Genomic DNA, 16,880 nt, shown 5'->3' with positions numbered 1-16,880 from the left:
GGTGTGTACTTCCGTCAATTTTAATTTATGCATGAATGACTATAAGATAGGAGTTGTCTTTGATTTTATTTATTTAAAAATTAGATACAAGTACATATATTTTATGAATATTTTATTTTATGGGTATAGTAACTACCAAGATTTCAATGGTTTATATGTGTAAAATTTTCCAAATCTTGAAAACTATTGTTGTTTAATATAAAAATGCCATAACACCAATTTATATTTATATAATACTTAGAATGTAGTTTATAATGACTTTGCTTTGCGGAAAGGTACCTTCCTGCCTGCTGGGACTAACAAGATATAATTCTGGTATCGGTGGTGGGTTAGAAATATTATGTTAGTGGTGGTTTATGTAAATAGTAGTTTATACTTTCTAACATCAATTGTATAAGGTCATATTCTACTAACATTAAAAATTGAATGAAAGAATATAAAAAAACATCAAACGATTAAGTAAAATTAAAAATTTTGTATCTCAGAGGAATCAACGGGAACTGATCTGCAAATACCGAGTGATACACAGGCAGGAAGGTCCCAAAAAGTAACAACCCTGAATGTAACAGGCCCTAATATTATGCGACCAAACACGTATGCGCCCTTCAACGCTCAACCACATGAAAAAGTCCTTATAGAAGTTAATACAGACAAGACTGACGAATCCACTTATGAAAACGTTATTCAGCGAATTCCTACACCAGATTGCGAAAGAGATACTGTTGAGAATGAAAGTATCATGGAAATCTGTGAAAATACTTCTATAAACAACTTAAATGACGTTAATAACAGTGGTTATGAAACCAATGACAGTGAAGCAGAATCCGAAACTTTTATAGAATATACAGACAATGACTTGGACGAAGTTCTGTTAGCATCCGATACAGATAATCAAAATCCTGAAAACTTCTTGTTGGAAAAAAATGAAGGTGACAAAAATTATATAGGCGAACAAGTAAATGAAAAATCTAATACACCTCCAGCAGGACCTTCAGGAGAAGAACATTATCTGCCTATGAGCCCCCGTAAAACTTCTACGTTAGAACCTCCTCATAAAACAATACTTCAAAATTTAAGCGTATTTGATAACACAAAGCCACAAACTTATGAAGACAATCCTTATGTTGAAATGAGTTTAGGAAATGATGATGAAGACATGCAAACATATGAAATAGTTTGTGTCAATAATGGTAAAGTGGAACCAGTATACATGGAAGTTAAAAATGGATCTGTCGAGGAAAACGATTTAGAAGGTGTCGTGCTCAGAGATAAATCAGTAATAGATACAGCATCTAATTTTGCTGATACTAATCAACAAACTTTAAGAAGAATATCAAAGGGTGATAAATCTAAAGAAAAATCTGATTGTTCAGATGCTGATGATGAAGCATCAAGGGACATATCACTCGATACTCCTTTTAATAGGCTAAGTATATCCGATACGTTTCGACCAGCCTCTTACTATCTCAATGAAAGTAGAAGTATATTGCAAAGACAAAACAGCTCTGACAGCGAAGTAAATCTTCCACCTCCTGTACCCAGTTCATCACCACCTCATGAAGAGCTCTCCGATGAAGCTTTATCTAAATATATTTTAGATAAATTAGACAAATCGGATATACCACAAGACAGTTCAATTTTAAAGATGTTGACTAGTGAAAATCAAAAGAAGATTAATGCTAAAAGAAAAACAACCTCATTAATGATTTACGGCAGTCGTACATCCATACACGATACTCTCACCAGAGGCGAAAAAATTCGAAATAGTAGAGCCACTTTAGCTAATGAAAAACAAAACGTAAGCGAACAACGACTTAGTTCGCAGAGTAATTTGATACTAGAAGAAAATAATTTTGGACGCATGGACACAGATTCATTGCATAGCTATAACGCTGATAGAGGATCTTCTAGATTATCATTGGCTTCTGACGTAAGCAGCAAATTTGATGTAACACCTTCGAATATTTCCTCAGATGTGAATAGTCTTAGAAGTAATTCACCGATTGAGTTACTAAACGCAAGTGGATTAAGAGATATGGAAAATATGATTAAAAGACGGCCTTTGTCTGATGACTCTTTATTTGAGTTGACCTCGTCACATATGCCCCAACATAACGACAGTATTACACACGTAGATCTTGATAGATATTTACAAAACTTACAACCCTTTCGTAATACCAATGTTTGTGAAAATAGTTATGAAAATACATTCATCGGTGAACCAGTACTTACTAAAAATATAACTCAGGAAAATAATGCAAGTGAAACGCAGATTGATAGTATACCACATTGTTCTCACAAACGTTGTTCAAGCACTCCTATAAGTAACCGTAATGGGAATACTTCGGAAGATAAAATTAATATTGGAGTTCAATACAGGAACTTTGAAGAACATGTTGCGGGTTATACGGGGTCACAAAGTTCTTGCAGTTCAGTAGGTGTAACTAAGTCTCCGTTGGCTTTTTATTGTAAAAACAATGATAAAGGGACACTTATACGTAAAAACTTAAATAAAGATTGCGGTGCAAATAAAATAAAAGAATTTCAAAACGAAAAACTAGCCCCTAAAAGCGGAAATGAGAGTAATACGCCATCAGTGGCCACGGGTCTTCATAGTAGAGAAAGTTCAACAGAACACAGTGCACCTTATTATTATTCCGATCTTTCGTCTCAAGAGCATATAAATGTATTGCACAATTCTCATTTTTTGAAAAACACTAACCTTCATCGCAAACTTAATAATCAAAGACGCAGAGGTCCCTTACATAAGAAAAATGAAATATCACATATTCATAATCCAATTCGTAATAATCATGTCCTCACGTCTGATCGTTCATTTGAATTAGCTTCAACCGCGAGAAGCGTGTCAGTTGAATTTTTGAGCGCAGCTGATAAAGATTCGGAAATTGACATAAAAAATATATATGAATCTAGTGGAAAGAGAAGTTCCAAAATACCCGAATCCATGAATTTAATTTCAGGCCTCGGGTGTAAAAGAAGTCCGAACCAGAATAGCAACGATGAAAACCATTTAGACTCGTGTTATTATAATTACGTTTCTTTGAATACAAGCTCAGTACAGTTGTCCTCTGCAAGTATGTCATCGCACTGCAGTGGTAATTCTTCAAATACAGTTTATTACGACGCTGAAGCTGAAGCAAGTGCATACGAAAACATTTTATGCCAAGGAGAAAAGCACTGGGACGAAGATTCTTTGTGGAGGGACAACTTAAGACGGGTATCACATCGACATGCCCGGTCTATGGATGACTTGGATTCAGTTCAAGTGGAGTCAGTACCTAACCGCTCTGGAGTAGATGCATGTGGAATGCATAGTATAAAACGGTTAAAGAAAAGCGCTACTGATAAAATAAATCGGAATGTCACGTATGTCAATTGCGAAATTCAACGACTAAGTGACCATTTTTCTGGCATGCGGTGTACATATTCGGAAGAGGATGAAAAGATTGATGATAATGACGTTTACGTTAGTTTAGCAAAAGAATCCGACCAATGTAACCCTCAAGCTGATGAAGGAGTTTATGAACAGTTAGCTATTGGAACAGCTGAGAACTCCAAACTATTGAAGGAAGATATAGAACAAAAAAGTATTATTCCATGTAGTAGTCGAAAACAATTTGATATTGATAGGGAAACATTAAGACAATGGGACTTGATGTCTAGTGGTTTAATGAAAGGTAGGGCGGGAGGGGCGCAAAGTGCTAGTGCTGGAATGGTTGTGGGCGAAGTTTTGACGGACACCGGGACAAACAATGCAAGTAATGGAAGTATCCTATAGCGTTCTCAGGTCCCGTAATGTATTCTATGTAAGTTACATTCCTCTTACAATTATTAGCAAAGCAAGTCATTTAAACGAATTGTAAATAATTTGGCATTTTTATGTGACTTAAAATAATTTACATTTGTAAATTTTTGGTCTTATAAGAAGATGGGTTTAAACAAGATAAGGTGTATAGCAAAGGCAAAAAGCATGCACAAATAACATTGATTTTTATGTATATATTGATAGAATGGACTATTCTAAATTAAGTTTGGAATTAAAATTTGCGTGAATATATGTTGATAGATGATTATGTATATATTGTGAGAATATCGATAAATATATAACCACTAATATACACTTTTTTGCACACTTTATCATGTTTGTACCATCGTCAAATTTTAAATTTCACTAGAACTCGCTTTTGGGCATTTTACTTTAAATGGTACATTCATTTTTATTACAGCTTCCACGACGATGACTGGCACGAATTTGGAATCAGCTACTAATAATAACTCAGTTCAAACCTTGTCAAAGAAAGCTTTCCTCGGAAGCAATACTTCGATTGGTAGAAGCAATAGAGACGCAAGTATACCAGTCCGCGCGGTTAGCCCCAGAGTAAGATGGGTGGAAGAAAAGCAACCAAACGATCATTATAGTTCGCAACAGATGTCTACTTCACAGCAAAATGTAGGTTTGGTTTCCCAAAAATAAAAAAACGTTATTCATTTTCCAGTTTTTTAATTCTATTCATTATGGATTGCCAATGAAATATTACACTATTACTTTAAAATATTACACGCGAATAGAAAGCAATTATTACAAGACAAATTGCAATTTCAAATACAGAGAATTTTTTTTAAAAAAAAACCAGTTCAACTATTCTTTTCATTCCTTAATCTAATTTTAAAAGTTAGGAAGTTATTATTACTTATAATTAACTATTTATTTAAGGGTTATATGATATCATTTACATATCATGTACTAAAATATTTTATTTTTGTTGTACGTTTTTAATTTAATTTAATGTAAATTTAATTATTTTTTTAATTCATGTAACAATACTTAATTTAATTTTAGTTGCATGCCTTAAATACGGGACAAGACACGTGGGCAACTGCAAAGTCGCCAACCAGGACGCTACAACAGCCTATCAGTGCAGTTAGTCCGCGTGTGCGAAGGAACATTGAAAATGACGATTTGGTTTGTACAAAATATCTTCATTGTTTTTTTTTTGTGTTTGTAGTTTGTTTTTGTTTTGTTCCAATTTTATGTTTACATACACTCGGTTGCAAATTTTTGTTTTCATTATGCTTTATGTATTCATATCATCAGCAAAGGGAGACGCAGACAGGACAAGGGGAGCAATTGGGTGAAAACCTAACGGCTGGAGAACTGCTGGGTAGAACTCATGAAGAACTGGTCTTGCTTTTGATACAATTGAGAAGACGCCATGCAGCAACTCATCGTTCGATAGAACAATGCTGTGCGCAAATTAGTAGCATAGAGGTGCCTTTACACTTTATTTATTTATGTACATTAGTGTTCATATTTTATTATGATTTTTTTTATTTTGTTTTGTCATATTAATACTTTTGTTATGCACATGTTCCGTGAAGTGTTATTGTTTAGTTTATTAAACTAATCAGATAATTATTTTTGTATCGTTCAATTTTGTTAAAATGATGTTCAACAGGATTGCCTAAGTTCTCTTAAAGCAATGGAACGTGAAGAAAGTTTGCAACGTTTAGAACAACTAAAAAAGCAATTGATGGATTTGGAACATCAGTACGAAAAGAGTAAGCCTCTAGTACAGTTGGTCGACAACATGGTGAAACTCGGCTCGTTGTATAATAGACCAGGATCCACAATAGAACGCCTGGAGAGAAATCAGAGACTACGACAGAAAGTTCTGGCGGAGCACGCTTTAGAACAACAAAGGTAATAATTACTCATCACTTTGGTCTTAGATTTTAATATTTATATAAATAAGTATTATTGATACGATTAGACTTACGGCACTGAAACGTGGTCTTACCCTGTGGGTCTCATTAGCAATGTCAAATTCGCTTAATGAGCCATGGAGAGTGCTCTATTCGGGATTTCATTGAATCAGAAATCAAGAGATTTGAAGACGAAAGAAAATATATGGGAAAGAGTATAATATAAATATTGTTAACTAACTTATTAAGTGTAGAATGAACTATGGAATAATGAATTTATATATAGAAGGTAATAATTATTCCATGACGAAATGATTGCAGTATCGATTAGTAGCTCCATCTATTGCTGTGATCCAAAGTAACAGCGTTCTATCCTGTTAGAAATTACTTTGTTTTGAATTCTAATTCATTAGTTGAATGTTCTAATATTTTAACTTTTTGTTATATATCCCCAGAAGTATTTCATTGTTTAATAGATTAAAATTAAAAGAAATATCTGGTCTAGATGGTTAGAGAGTGCGGCCGCTGGGAAAGCATTGGAAACTGAAGCTGCCCGGGCCAGAGTTGCGGAATTGTGGGCCTTGGAACAGGAGCTGGCAGACGAAGCGGCCATATTGCAAGGACTGAAAACAGATAAAGACACTATTGATACATTACTAACTGGTAAAATAAATATTACATTATTTTATTGTTTACAATATTAAGAATAAATAACGTTGCACAGTTTCGATTTATTGTAGGTAAAGGTCGTGAATAATACAAAATGTAAAAGAAATTATTTTAGTATTTAAAAAAAATGTATGTTATGTGTACATGTACTTAATGTGTAGTAATTAACAAAATTCAGTCAAGGTTCTCGTGTGAAGATCACGCACTAGTAAGCGCAGCAGAGGTCGTCAAACCAAAAGATTAACAGACCATCTTGGTTAAGATCATCGTAAGAAGCCTGATTGATGCAGGTCACTTCCTTCTGCTTCTATTGGAAATATTAGGGGGAGGGTTCCTATGGCTGCAATGATGGTGATGTAGCTTTACAACTAAAATAGGAATAGTTGTGATGGAAGAGACAGGTTAGAAGACATTTTATAATTGAAATCATGATGATGACATCAGCAGGCTGCAGTAAAATGACTTTTTGTTACTTCTGGATTTGTTGAATTATATTCAATTAATAATTTTTTTTTGGATAATTTTAACATTATCTTTTGCATAGTTCTTGATAAATGGCATGAAGTTAAGATAAAGGAGGTTAGACACAATTGAAAAAATAATTAAATGCTTACCTCTCATTATTAAGCGTAGTATTGTAGTAGGTTCACGTCTACCAAGGTATATATGATGTGTTCGCAACACACCACCTGGTTGTTTTATGTTTTGCCATAAGGTGATACACGTTCAATAAATTTACTGTTTATTCCGAATCATCCCGTATTTGCCGCCAAAGCCTTGCTAAGGATGAAGAAGAGCATGTTATTGTAAAATTCTCCCGCCTTAAATATATAAAATACACAGTAACAAAAAGTAAATGAACATTGTTTAATTATGTCTTTATAGGTATTGAAAGCCCAAACAACTGAGTACATAACTTGAGTGTTTTAAAAAATAACATAATGCAATATTCACAGGAGTGCGTAGTAAATTGGACACTGTACCACGAGGAGATATGCGACTTCAAGGAAATAGCGGTGGCCTGGAGGCAGAGTTAACCCGAGTGCACGCCATGCTGGCGCACAATTCTAAGGTTTATAAGGTTTTCATCTATACCATGCACTTATATTTTCATTTTTGGATTTTTTTAAAAAAAAATATAAAAGGCTTACTCATATTGTTTTGTTTGCACTGCATGAGTTACTATTCTATTTACATAAATACTTGCAATTTACTTATTTCACGTAACTTTAATCGGCGTGGTAGTCCTTCTAATAGGTGGACCGATGACATAACCAAGGTCATCGTGACGATCTTTGGGGGAGGCTTTTTGCCTTGTAATGGACGTCTATCGGTTGATATGATGATGATATAGTGTGCCAGCTATATTTCACGCAGACCTAAAGGTGCATTTTTGGCATCATTATTGTGATATGGCCATACTATGAAGTCACCACAAAGTACCTGTAGAGCAAAGTCGACGAACAATGGGTATTATCAGTACCACTTACGGCAACGAAACGTGCTCTCTCATTTCAGACCATGTTGATAAGCTTTTACCTCCCAAAGAGCAGTATACCGACTAATGAAAATTGCCAAGGCAAGTGATAGTGGACAGGCCACGTAGCTGGGGCCTTAAGATTCTGAAGTGGAGACACGGACTAGTAAGCGCTGACGAAGACGTCCGGTCAAATTGATGAGAAACGCTCTTATTATGGTGAACAATAGACGCTGGTTGCAAGCGACTGGAATTACAAGCGACATTGGAATCTGTAGGGGATGTCAGTCCAGGGGAGGATATTCTACATTTCAAATGATTTGATGATGGTGTTGCCGATGTATTGAAGTTATGAAATTAATTTTGTAATGTTATTGTGTGACCTTTGATTATTTTAATTATGAGTTTATAATATAATTATTTTTGAAGGTCAATATTGAACAATTAATTATAATTTGAAAAACAGAAACTGGAGCAAACGGTAGCAGACAACGCTCGCCTGGAACGTGAATTGCAACAACTGCGTCGTGCTCTTCAAGCTCGTCGTGCAAACGCACCCACCCACACCACACATGCGCATGCGCCGCATACAGCGCACCCCACCGCTTTGCTGGAAGACGGTACCGACAACTACCTTTAACCCATCATACTACATTCCGCACATTACTTAAGATTATTACAAAACGATAATAGTACTATACGCGGTCTTATCATCCCTTACCTGCATGGCCTAATAAAGTGTCGTGAAGTGTAGTTCGATCTTCAACTATAGGCAAGCCATAAAGCTAACGGTAGAAAATAATTGGAATCAATTCTATCAATAGTCACATCATGTTTTCATGACTATTGTAGCCAGCCCGTCGGATAGAATTCTTGATTTGCAGTTCATGTTCATGAATTTTACACTCATCATCATTATTTCAGCTGTGGACAACCTATGGGCAAATAATGATGATGAGTGAAATAATGATGATAAGTGAAATAATGATGATGAGTGAAGGCCTATGGGCCTCACCCATAGATTTCCAATAATAGTTTGAAAGAGTATGGTTGACGGACCACCATAGGAATGCCAGGGGTACTTACTCCAGAATCTCAAGGCCCTTACGGCAATTTGCTCTGCGCGCTATGTGGCTTGCCCACTGCCACTTCAACTTGCCAATCCACTGGGCTTTACTTTCGTACACCTACGAACGTTTACATTCCTGAGATTTTCGTTCATTCGTTCTTATAGAGAAGTTCTGAGTGTAACTCATTTCATGGTTCGTTGAGCGAATGTAAGCTAACTTTGACACATTGGTTAAGGATAAATAATATTAATGGAAATTAGAAAGCCAGTAAATGCCTTAAATGACAACCAAAGGTCGAATCACACAAAAGCTTTTATCTTTATGCAACTACATCTCGATTGATTTTATATTTTTAAGTTGTAGTTTATTTCATATGTTATTTAATATTTCAGAGGTTACTCGCGTCCAGCAATTGGTTTCGGCCTTGCAGCGCCAGAGACAGGAGTTATCTCGTGCCGTCCGCCATCTTACTCAACAGTCGCGCGCATTACAGACAACACACGACTCTATAATGCCAGGTAATATTTTAAAGGGAACAATAGCCAATTAAAATTATAAGTCAAATAATTGATAATTACTTATTTTTTCGGAGATCGGATTTATGGACACTTACAGTATTTGCTGCAGAGAAAGTAATGTCGGTACACTACTAATTTTTTTTTAATATTTTTATAGCATGCACAATTAATATCAAAAACAAGATAATCAACTTGATCGCATACTTAACTAAGATTATCTCAACATATCTTTTAATTGTTTTTCTAAGTCGAAATATTTGACGGCTAAAGACATTGATTTAATTTCCTCTCTAGTTTGAATGGGAAAATAAAACAATTGTTTATATTATTTAACTTTCGTCGTTGGTTAATAAAAATATAAAAAATATGCCGATTAATTAATTGACTTAAATGGAATTTAATATTATTTCAGTCATCAAATTATACTTACACATCTATGTACATTATTATAATTTATTTAATTAGATTTGTAAGTCTTTTTTGAAACACGTAATTTACATTGTTTATGTGTATGATTACTTCCTATGCACCAGGTTTCAGGCTTTTATCGCAGAGCCCGTATTATAGGCCTACTTTGCGTTTAGAAGCATATTAGGCTTTTTATTTTTCGATTGAACCGAAATAAGAATGAGGTGATGGTGATCCGTAAACGAACGAAAGTAACTGTCTTAGCCCAGCAGTTTGACCAGTTGAAATGGCAATGGTCAGGCCACATAGCGCGTAGAATAGATGGACTCTGCAGCTTTAAGCTTCTGGAGTGGCTATCACAGACCGGCTAGCGTAAAACGTACACTCACAAGGTAGACAGTCGACCTGGTGAAGGTCGTCTGAAGGCACGAGATGTAAGCCTTCCAACTAGTCCTATTGAAAAAATATAGGGGTGGCCTTTGTCTAGCAGTGGATCTAATCCAGAGATCTAGCACAGTTGAAATGATGATGATACACTTTATTAAAATATGATGTTTCAGGTAAAAGGCGGTCAACATCCTCGTGGCAGGAAACTAACCTGGACACGGGGCACACGGTGGAACATGGACAATCGGACTACGAATACGAAATGAGCGGTCCGCGTGACCCCGGGCCGAGGAGTCACGTCAACGTGCCTCTCTACGTGGACACAAGAGGAACGAACGCCGATGTTACTTCGCCTCTCACTAGCGAGGACATGCAATATACTGCTTTTAGTAAGTCACTTTTATAAAGAAAATTCATGTCCTTTTGATTATTTTCGAAATAAATTCAAATTAATAAATAAATTAAATACTCCGCTGGCTACAGTCAACGGCCGCTATTAAACGCGCACAGTTAAGCATCGACTTTAGTTTACACTCACAAACTCATACCCTATCTCTGCAATAGCAATATGAACCTAATATGCATTACTTCATATTACTGTATATCAGGATTTTGTGGGAATTTTTATTTGGCAGTAGCGTCATTCATTGCGACAATGGCAATCTATTTATCTGCAGTTTGTAGACAAGGTTTTATATATTTACATTTATTTTAAATTAGATACATTTATAATTTCTGTAAAAAACTCTTTTTTTCATATGTTCATTGAAATCATCAAATGCTTATTTTCATATATTCATGATTAGATTGACCCGAGTTTAAAATGTTAGTTAAAATATAAAACAATAAAACATAAACAAAAATGTTTTCAAAAGAGATTTCAACAGTTTTCATAATATGAAGTCTAAGTCGTGGGTTGTTCTCAAATCAAAATCAGAGCGCGTGTGGTAAGCCTTGTACCTTTAAATTGAAGTATGCTTTTATTGAAGAGAGAGAGAGAGAGAGAGGGAGAGAGAGAGAGAGAGATCTTCTGATTCTGAGATTCCTTTTTATTCTCATATTCTTCTAATGATACGAGTGGTCACTGTAAATGATTTTGTGTAGATAATAATATAAATAAATAAATTAATAATGCATGAATAAAGATTTAATCTTAAGTAAATATCATTTAATGGTTACCCAAATAGAATTTACACACTAAATACACAAGTATTTTTTTTTAATTTTCAGGCAATTTATCCAATGTTGAAAAGCAAGAAATAAAAACTGTCCGTATTGTTAAACGAGAGAGTGAGAGGCGACAGAGAGACAGAGAGCGTTCTCTGCAGCCCGTGTCCGATTGGCCGAGCACCAACATAACAGCTAACCTCGATCAGTTTCTAGAAGAGGAATTAGTTCAACCTATTAACTATCGTGCTTCTTCGTTGCCGCGAAATGATTACAGCAAATATGATGAATACTATAATAAACAACAACACGTTGACCCACCAAGCTACCTCCGAATGACCGATAAAAATATGGAGCTGAGTCCGAAATTCCCTTCCAGTCCTTCTCTTTCAAACTACGATTACTCCCGTGATATCTCCTCTATGAGCAGCAGCTACCACAAAAGCTACGACCGCTCTGGCTATGACCGCACTATGTCACTCTCATCTCAGTACTTGAATAGCCCAACTGAAAGCTCCCGGACTTTGACCAATGACCCTCTATCAAAAACTAGCAGCGTCGCGAGCCTGACAAGATCGAATATAGAACTCTCGCCTATATTCAAGAGTGAGGCTGCTAAGCAAATTATAACGGAGGTATCCGATGGGCATAAAAATGGCTCGCTACATAGAAGACAAGTGCCGAAAGAAAAAAGACGCCACTACACCGCCCCCCACCATTTGAGTGCGAAGACTTTAAATGAAATGCCGAAAGACGCCTTTAACCAAGACGTGAGTATTGAATTATCATCTATTAAAGGCTGTTACTAATTTCTTTTCTTTTCAGCTGATAAACGTCCACTGCAAGGTATAGGCTCCTCAAAGATTGCCACGATGACCAGACTTCCTGCGATCTTAACTATATCATCAGCCTACTCAGTAGAAACGTACCATGAATGCTTATCTGCTGTGAAGAGCTGGCCAGTAATTCAATACTTACACATTTTAACCAAAATTTAACAATGTTTGATGTGTACATTTTATTATAATATCAAGTTTAATTGTTAATTAAACCTAATGATTGTTAGCGATTCTTATAGTGTTGTTGAATATCTGAGAGCAGGGAAGTCGGTCGTTGGACGACGCGGATATGGAACGAGCGCTCCGAGGCGCCGCCCCTGACGTCGTGAGGTCCGCCCTGCCGGCACGTCGCGGTCCAGACTCCATTGACCAGCTACTCGCAGCTCCTCAGAAGATACTCATCCCTGAGCGATACATTCCCGAGAAGGTATTGGTTCATACATTTTTTTGCATTTTTAAGATGTTCAATTCACAATTTCACCGCGACTAAAATGGCCGACCGTTTAAAGCACTGGCCTAAATTTTTTGTAGAGCCCTATCGAAACATTTCTTATGAAAGCTTCCATTACTAGATTTAAATTATCAAAGAATGTTTGTTTGGGTTTCTATACTGTAAATAACTTCATAGAAGCAGCACACCTTGAAAATATATTGGTCTCCAGGCCATTTCATTGTTTATTAGATGTGTAATTTTACACTATTAAAAATAATCATAGTTCGGCTGAATCTCTCGCCTGTTATTCTTCGTCCAACAAGAGATGTAATTCCTCATATATTGTAAAAAGATTTTTATAATTTGAATTTGATCGCTGTTCCGCGCCTTAACTTGCCGTGAGGTGGGGACCGAGAAAAAGAGAGCACAAACCTCGTTGCGAGCTTTGACACGGACCGACGAAACTGAGCGGCCGATATTTCCCCCGTCTCGCCGCGCGCATGTCTAAGGCATGGTACAGCGGTTTTGGTAGCTTTCGCTCAAGCAATCTATAAATTCGGCGACCTCTTTAAAATATAAAACAGCTAATGTATATGCGAGGCATCGATCTACCTAAAAAGATATCGAGCTTTGAACCTGTATGTGTGAATTATCAACATAGGCTTACTCCATAGATTGCCCCAGGGCTGTTTCTAACGATCGCGGTTGAAAGACGCCTGCATCCGGTGTTAACGCCAACAAAAAATTATCATCATTAAAACAGCATACCATACCATACAGCATAAAAAATACATTACTATTATATTATTAATTCGGCGATATATAAGCAATTGTCGAACTTTATCTGACATAAACTGTACAAATAATTTAATGTAACTATTTAAAGTGTTAGTGCCATCTTGTCATCTTGATATATTTACAAACTGCCCCCCGGTCGCTTCGCAAATTTTATGAACGCCCCTTCAACTTCTTGAGGGTAAAATTTTATAACATCAGTTTACAACTCATCTCTACTCAGAGAAAGGAATATTGATACAAAAGTTTAAGCCTTTGAGCCATATGGTTTTAGAGAAATCGTGACGGGTTAGTACGAAGGTTGAAATCTCTTATGTATATTGTTGACATTTCCTTTTTACAGCCCCCGGAACTTTCCCCTGAAGAACAACAAAAGCGACAAGAAAAAGTCGAGTCAATCAAAAAGATGCTTACTGATTCTTCCGCAGATGCTGCCAAGGTTAGTATTGTATACACGTCCTCAATTCTCTAAAAATCATTTATATTATATAATGGATGCAATTATTGTACCTGTTCAATTGGATCTTTTAATAAAATTTGACATTCGATAACAAATACATTCTTTTATTCTATTTATTTAATTCATTTAAATGAAAAGTTTTAAGTAAAGAAACCTTTAACGTTTCCCGACTACGTCATCACCATTTTTAAGTCGTGAAAAGTTCCATATCATTACAAAAATTAAACAAATTCTACTACATTATTAAGATACATATCATTTAACACTTTTTAAACTACATTCATGTAAACTTTATTCTTGTAGTTTCATATACATTGCATCTTGTATTAGTTAGAACGCTTTTACTGTTTTTCTACCATTGCATGTTCACTACTTCAAAAATTCATTGTTTTAGAATAAGAATTATGAATATATTTATAGTTAAATAGTGTTTGTAGATCAATTTAATAGTCATGAGAAATTATAACGTTATTAATTCCTTAAGCTCTGTAATGTTTATCTGATAAATCGGTTTTTTCTATAATAATTGAAAGTGAAAGGGACAAGATGAGAGTGTCAATAATTGTAAAGAAATTTTTATGGATGCATTCCAGTGGCTATTTAAAAAAACTGTCAGGTACAATTTACGCATTAACTATGAAGCTTTGGAAAAATAATGTTATTTATTTTACCTGAATGAATTTTATTGAATTTCAGGTAATTTATTAAAGATAAATAAATAATTCTACGCTATCACTTTTTTCGAAAATTTCCATGTCATGGCATTAATTTTTAGTTCGATGACATCCACAGCAATTATAATTATATTAAATTTTTTTAAATATCTATTGCAAATAAGTACAATCAACATAAGAGCAAGAGAATACATCCGGATAGTGATGTTAACCTAAATCACGAATACTTACATTTTGTCCTGTGTAAAGGCATCTTTAGTCATTGCTACCCAATGTAATAAATTACATATTTTCTGGTATTTACGTTCAGCATATATAATAAAAAAATACATATTAAAGTGTACTATTTTTTAAATTAATTATATGACTATTGCATTTTATCTACAAACACTTGAAGCTTTAAAATAGCTGCTTCGAATGTGGGCTGTAAATACGTTACGTGCACAGTCATACATGTTTGTGCTTTATTATGACGACCGTTAGAGTCCGGACGGGGAAGAGAAGAGGCAACGCGAACATTTGCTCCAGATGAACCAGATTCTTGCCAAGCAGGTCACCGAGATGAGCAAAATTATTGCCGGTGAGATCACCTACATATTAGTTTGCTTGTGTTTATTGTTTGAATTACCTTAGACTATGCCTGATGTTTCCAATTATACATTTATATTATATTTTTTATATCGAACATAATGTAAGTAATAACCAACGGTTAATTTTTTTAAAATAATTTTTTTATTAATTATTCGCAAAATTTTTGTTTAAAGTTAATAAAATGCACTAGTAACTACACCGGAGATCAGATAATTGGATGAATATTTAGCGAAAGTTATTTTTATATAATGAAAGCGGATCTTATTAGCAACGAACAGAAAATTTAACTATTTGAACGTTTTTTTTTTGCTTCATGTGGAAATCCTTCATGGGATATCCTTCATAAGAAAATTTACGGGTTATCCTGGACTTTTACCTACTAAAACTAAAACCCTCACGGCCTTTGACGCCTTTTGTTCAAATTACAAGAACACCTTCGTTTGCTTCCGTAGTTTCAATAGCAATATTCTAGTGTCTTAATCACTTGACGTAAATTTTCATTACAGTCGTTATCATTAATACTTGGGCAACTTAGAACGCACATAAATGCGCCATTGGGAGGTCAAGGCATACGTGCGTCAGATCACATGAAATCTGTGCCCAAAGCTTTTTTATGGGGGGTTGAAGAAGGGAGTTCTTGGTCGACTTATTCTAATAATTAGTTATTTGTTATGCTTACTTATTACAAATTAACCTTTATTATCTCGGTGTAAAAATATTGATTCTTAATTCGTTTAATATTCTTTTTACTATTTGCATACTTTAACTTACACCTAAACGCAAATATACATTCTATTGTATAAAACGAAAATATTCCAATTAGGAGATTTAACGATTCAAGAGTTAAATATCTCTTTACTAGATTACTATAAATTCGATCTCGAGGCGGTACAAAAATTGACACAATACAAAAATGCAATTTTAATGTTCCATTTTTGATTAAGACAAAATTATAATAAGCATGTTCCAGTCAAGATTAAGTTAACGTTTTTATGGCATGTATAAATATATAAATTATTAATATAATGAAAAGAAATATTTCGGCATGTTATAGGTTTTGACTTCATTTAAATTGAATATAATTGTGTGTGGTTTTTTGTTCCTAATTTAAGACCATATTTTGTTATAAGTAACGCCACTGCATTTTTAATCTTAATTTTTAAACGTTTTAAGTGTTATGTTTTTATTTTTTTTCCATTGTCAATACTTGTTGTTGGATAATTAACTATTATCGTATTTCTTAAATATGATGTTACGCAATCAAATTTAAATTAAATTTAAAATCAAGTTTTAATATTTATATGAACATAGTTAATTGTTAATCTACCAACAACAAGAGCATGTGACTAACAATCACGTGTGTCCACGCATGTAACAATAATTCGCTTTATGTCGTTTGTCCCGTTCTCTGCAGGAACCAACACTGAACAAGGACCGTCCAACGCCCACAACTGATTGGCCCATTCACTCAACCTACAGCTTCATTAATTACATAAGAAAAAGCTAATTTGCTCAACACCTCATTCCTTTTTTAAATAGTATATGCTAGATTTATATATTTATAAGCAAATTGGTCAACCTGGGCGGTCCTTTGAAGATGGCGTCGTGTTGCAGCATGGTTACTTTTTATGCATTTTGTTGTGAGTAGTTTGATTTTTTTCTTTAGTT

The 16,880-nt window shown here is 34.8% G+C and overlaps 1 protein-coding gene across 5 annotated transcripts in view; it reads left to right on the top strand.

Moving 5' to 3' along the window:
* Positions 1 to 16,880, top strand: part of kmr (kramer) — a 55,316-nt gene that overhangs the window by 34,500 nt on the left and 3,936 nt on the right. For 3 of the 5 annotated variants that reach the window (XM_068763753.1, XM_068763751.1, XM_068763750.1), the window contains 2 exons: positions 486 to 3,827; positions 4,248 to 4,320. In XM_068763753.1, the coding sequence (XP_068619854.1) occupies positions 486 to 3,799 (3,314 nt within the window). In that variant the 3' untranslated portion in view covers positions 3,800 to 3,827; positions 4,248 to 4,320. Of the gene's footprint in view, positions 1 to 485; positions 3,828 to 4,247; positions 4,472 to 4,861; positions 4,985 to 5,116; positions 5,291 to 5,477; positions 5,723 to 6,229; positions 6,388 to 7,349; positions 7,475 to 8,336; positions 8,491 to 9,332; positions 9,459 to 10,426; positions 10,643 to 11,483; positions 12,191 to 12,521; positions 12,687 to 13,830; positions 13,927 to 15,104; positions 15,202 to 16,626; positions 16,853 to 16,880 lie in introns of those variants that run through there. The other 2 variants (XR_011106763.1, XM_068763752.1) reach the window with 2 other exon arrangements.

Source organism: Battus philenor, unplaced genomic scaffold, assembly GCF_028537555.1.
Source record: "Battus philenor isolate CCGP_79_NKW_IND1 unplaced genomic scaffold, ilBatPhil1.0.hap1 SCAF_18, whole genome shotgun sequence".
Classification (NCBI taxonomy): domain Eukaryota; kingdom Metazoa; phylum Arthropoda; class Insecta; order Lepidoptera; family Papilionidae; genus Battus; species Battus philenor.
The sequence above is the reverse complement of the archived record's forward strand: the minus strand, read 5'-3'. Positions and strand labels throughout refer to the sequence as shown.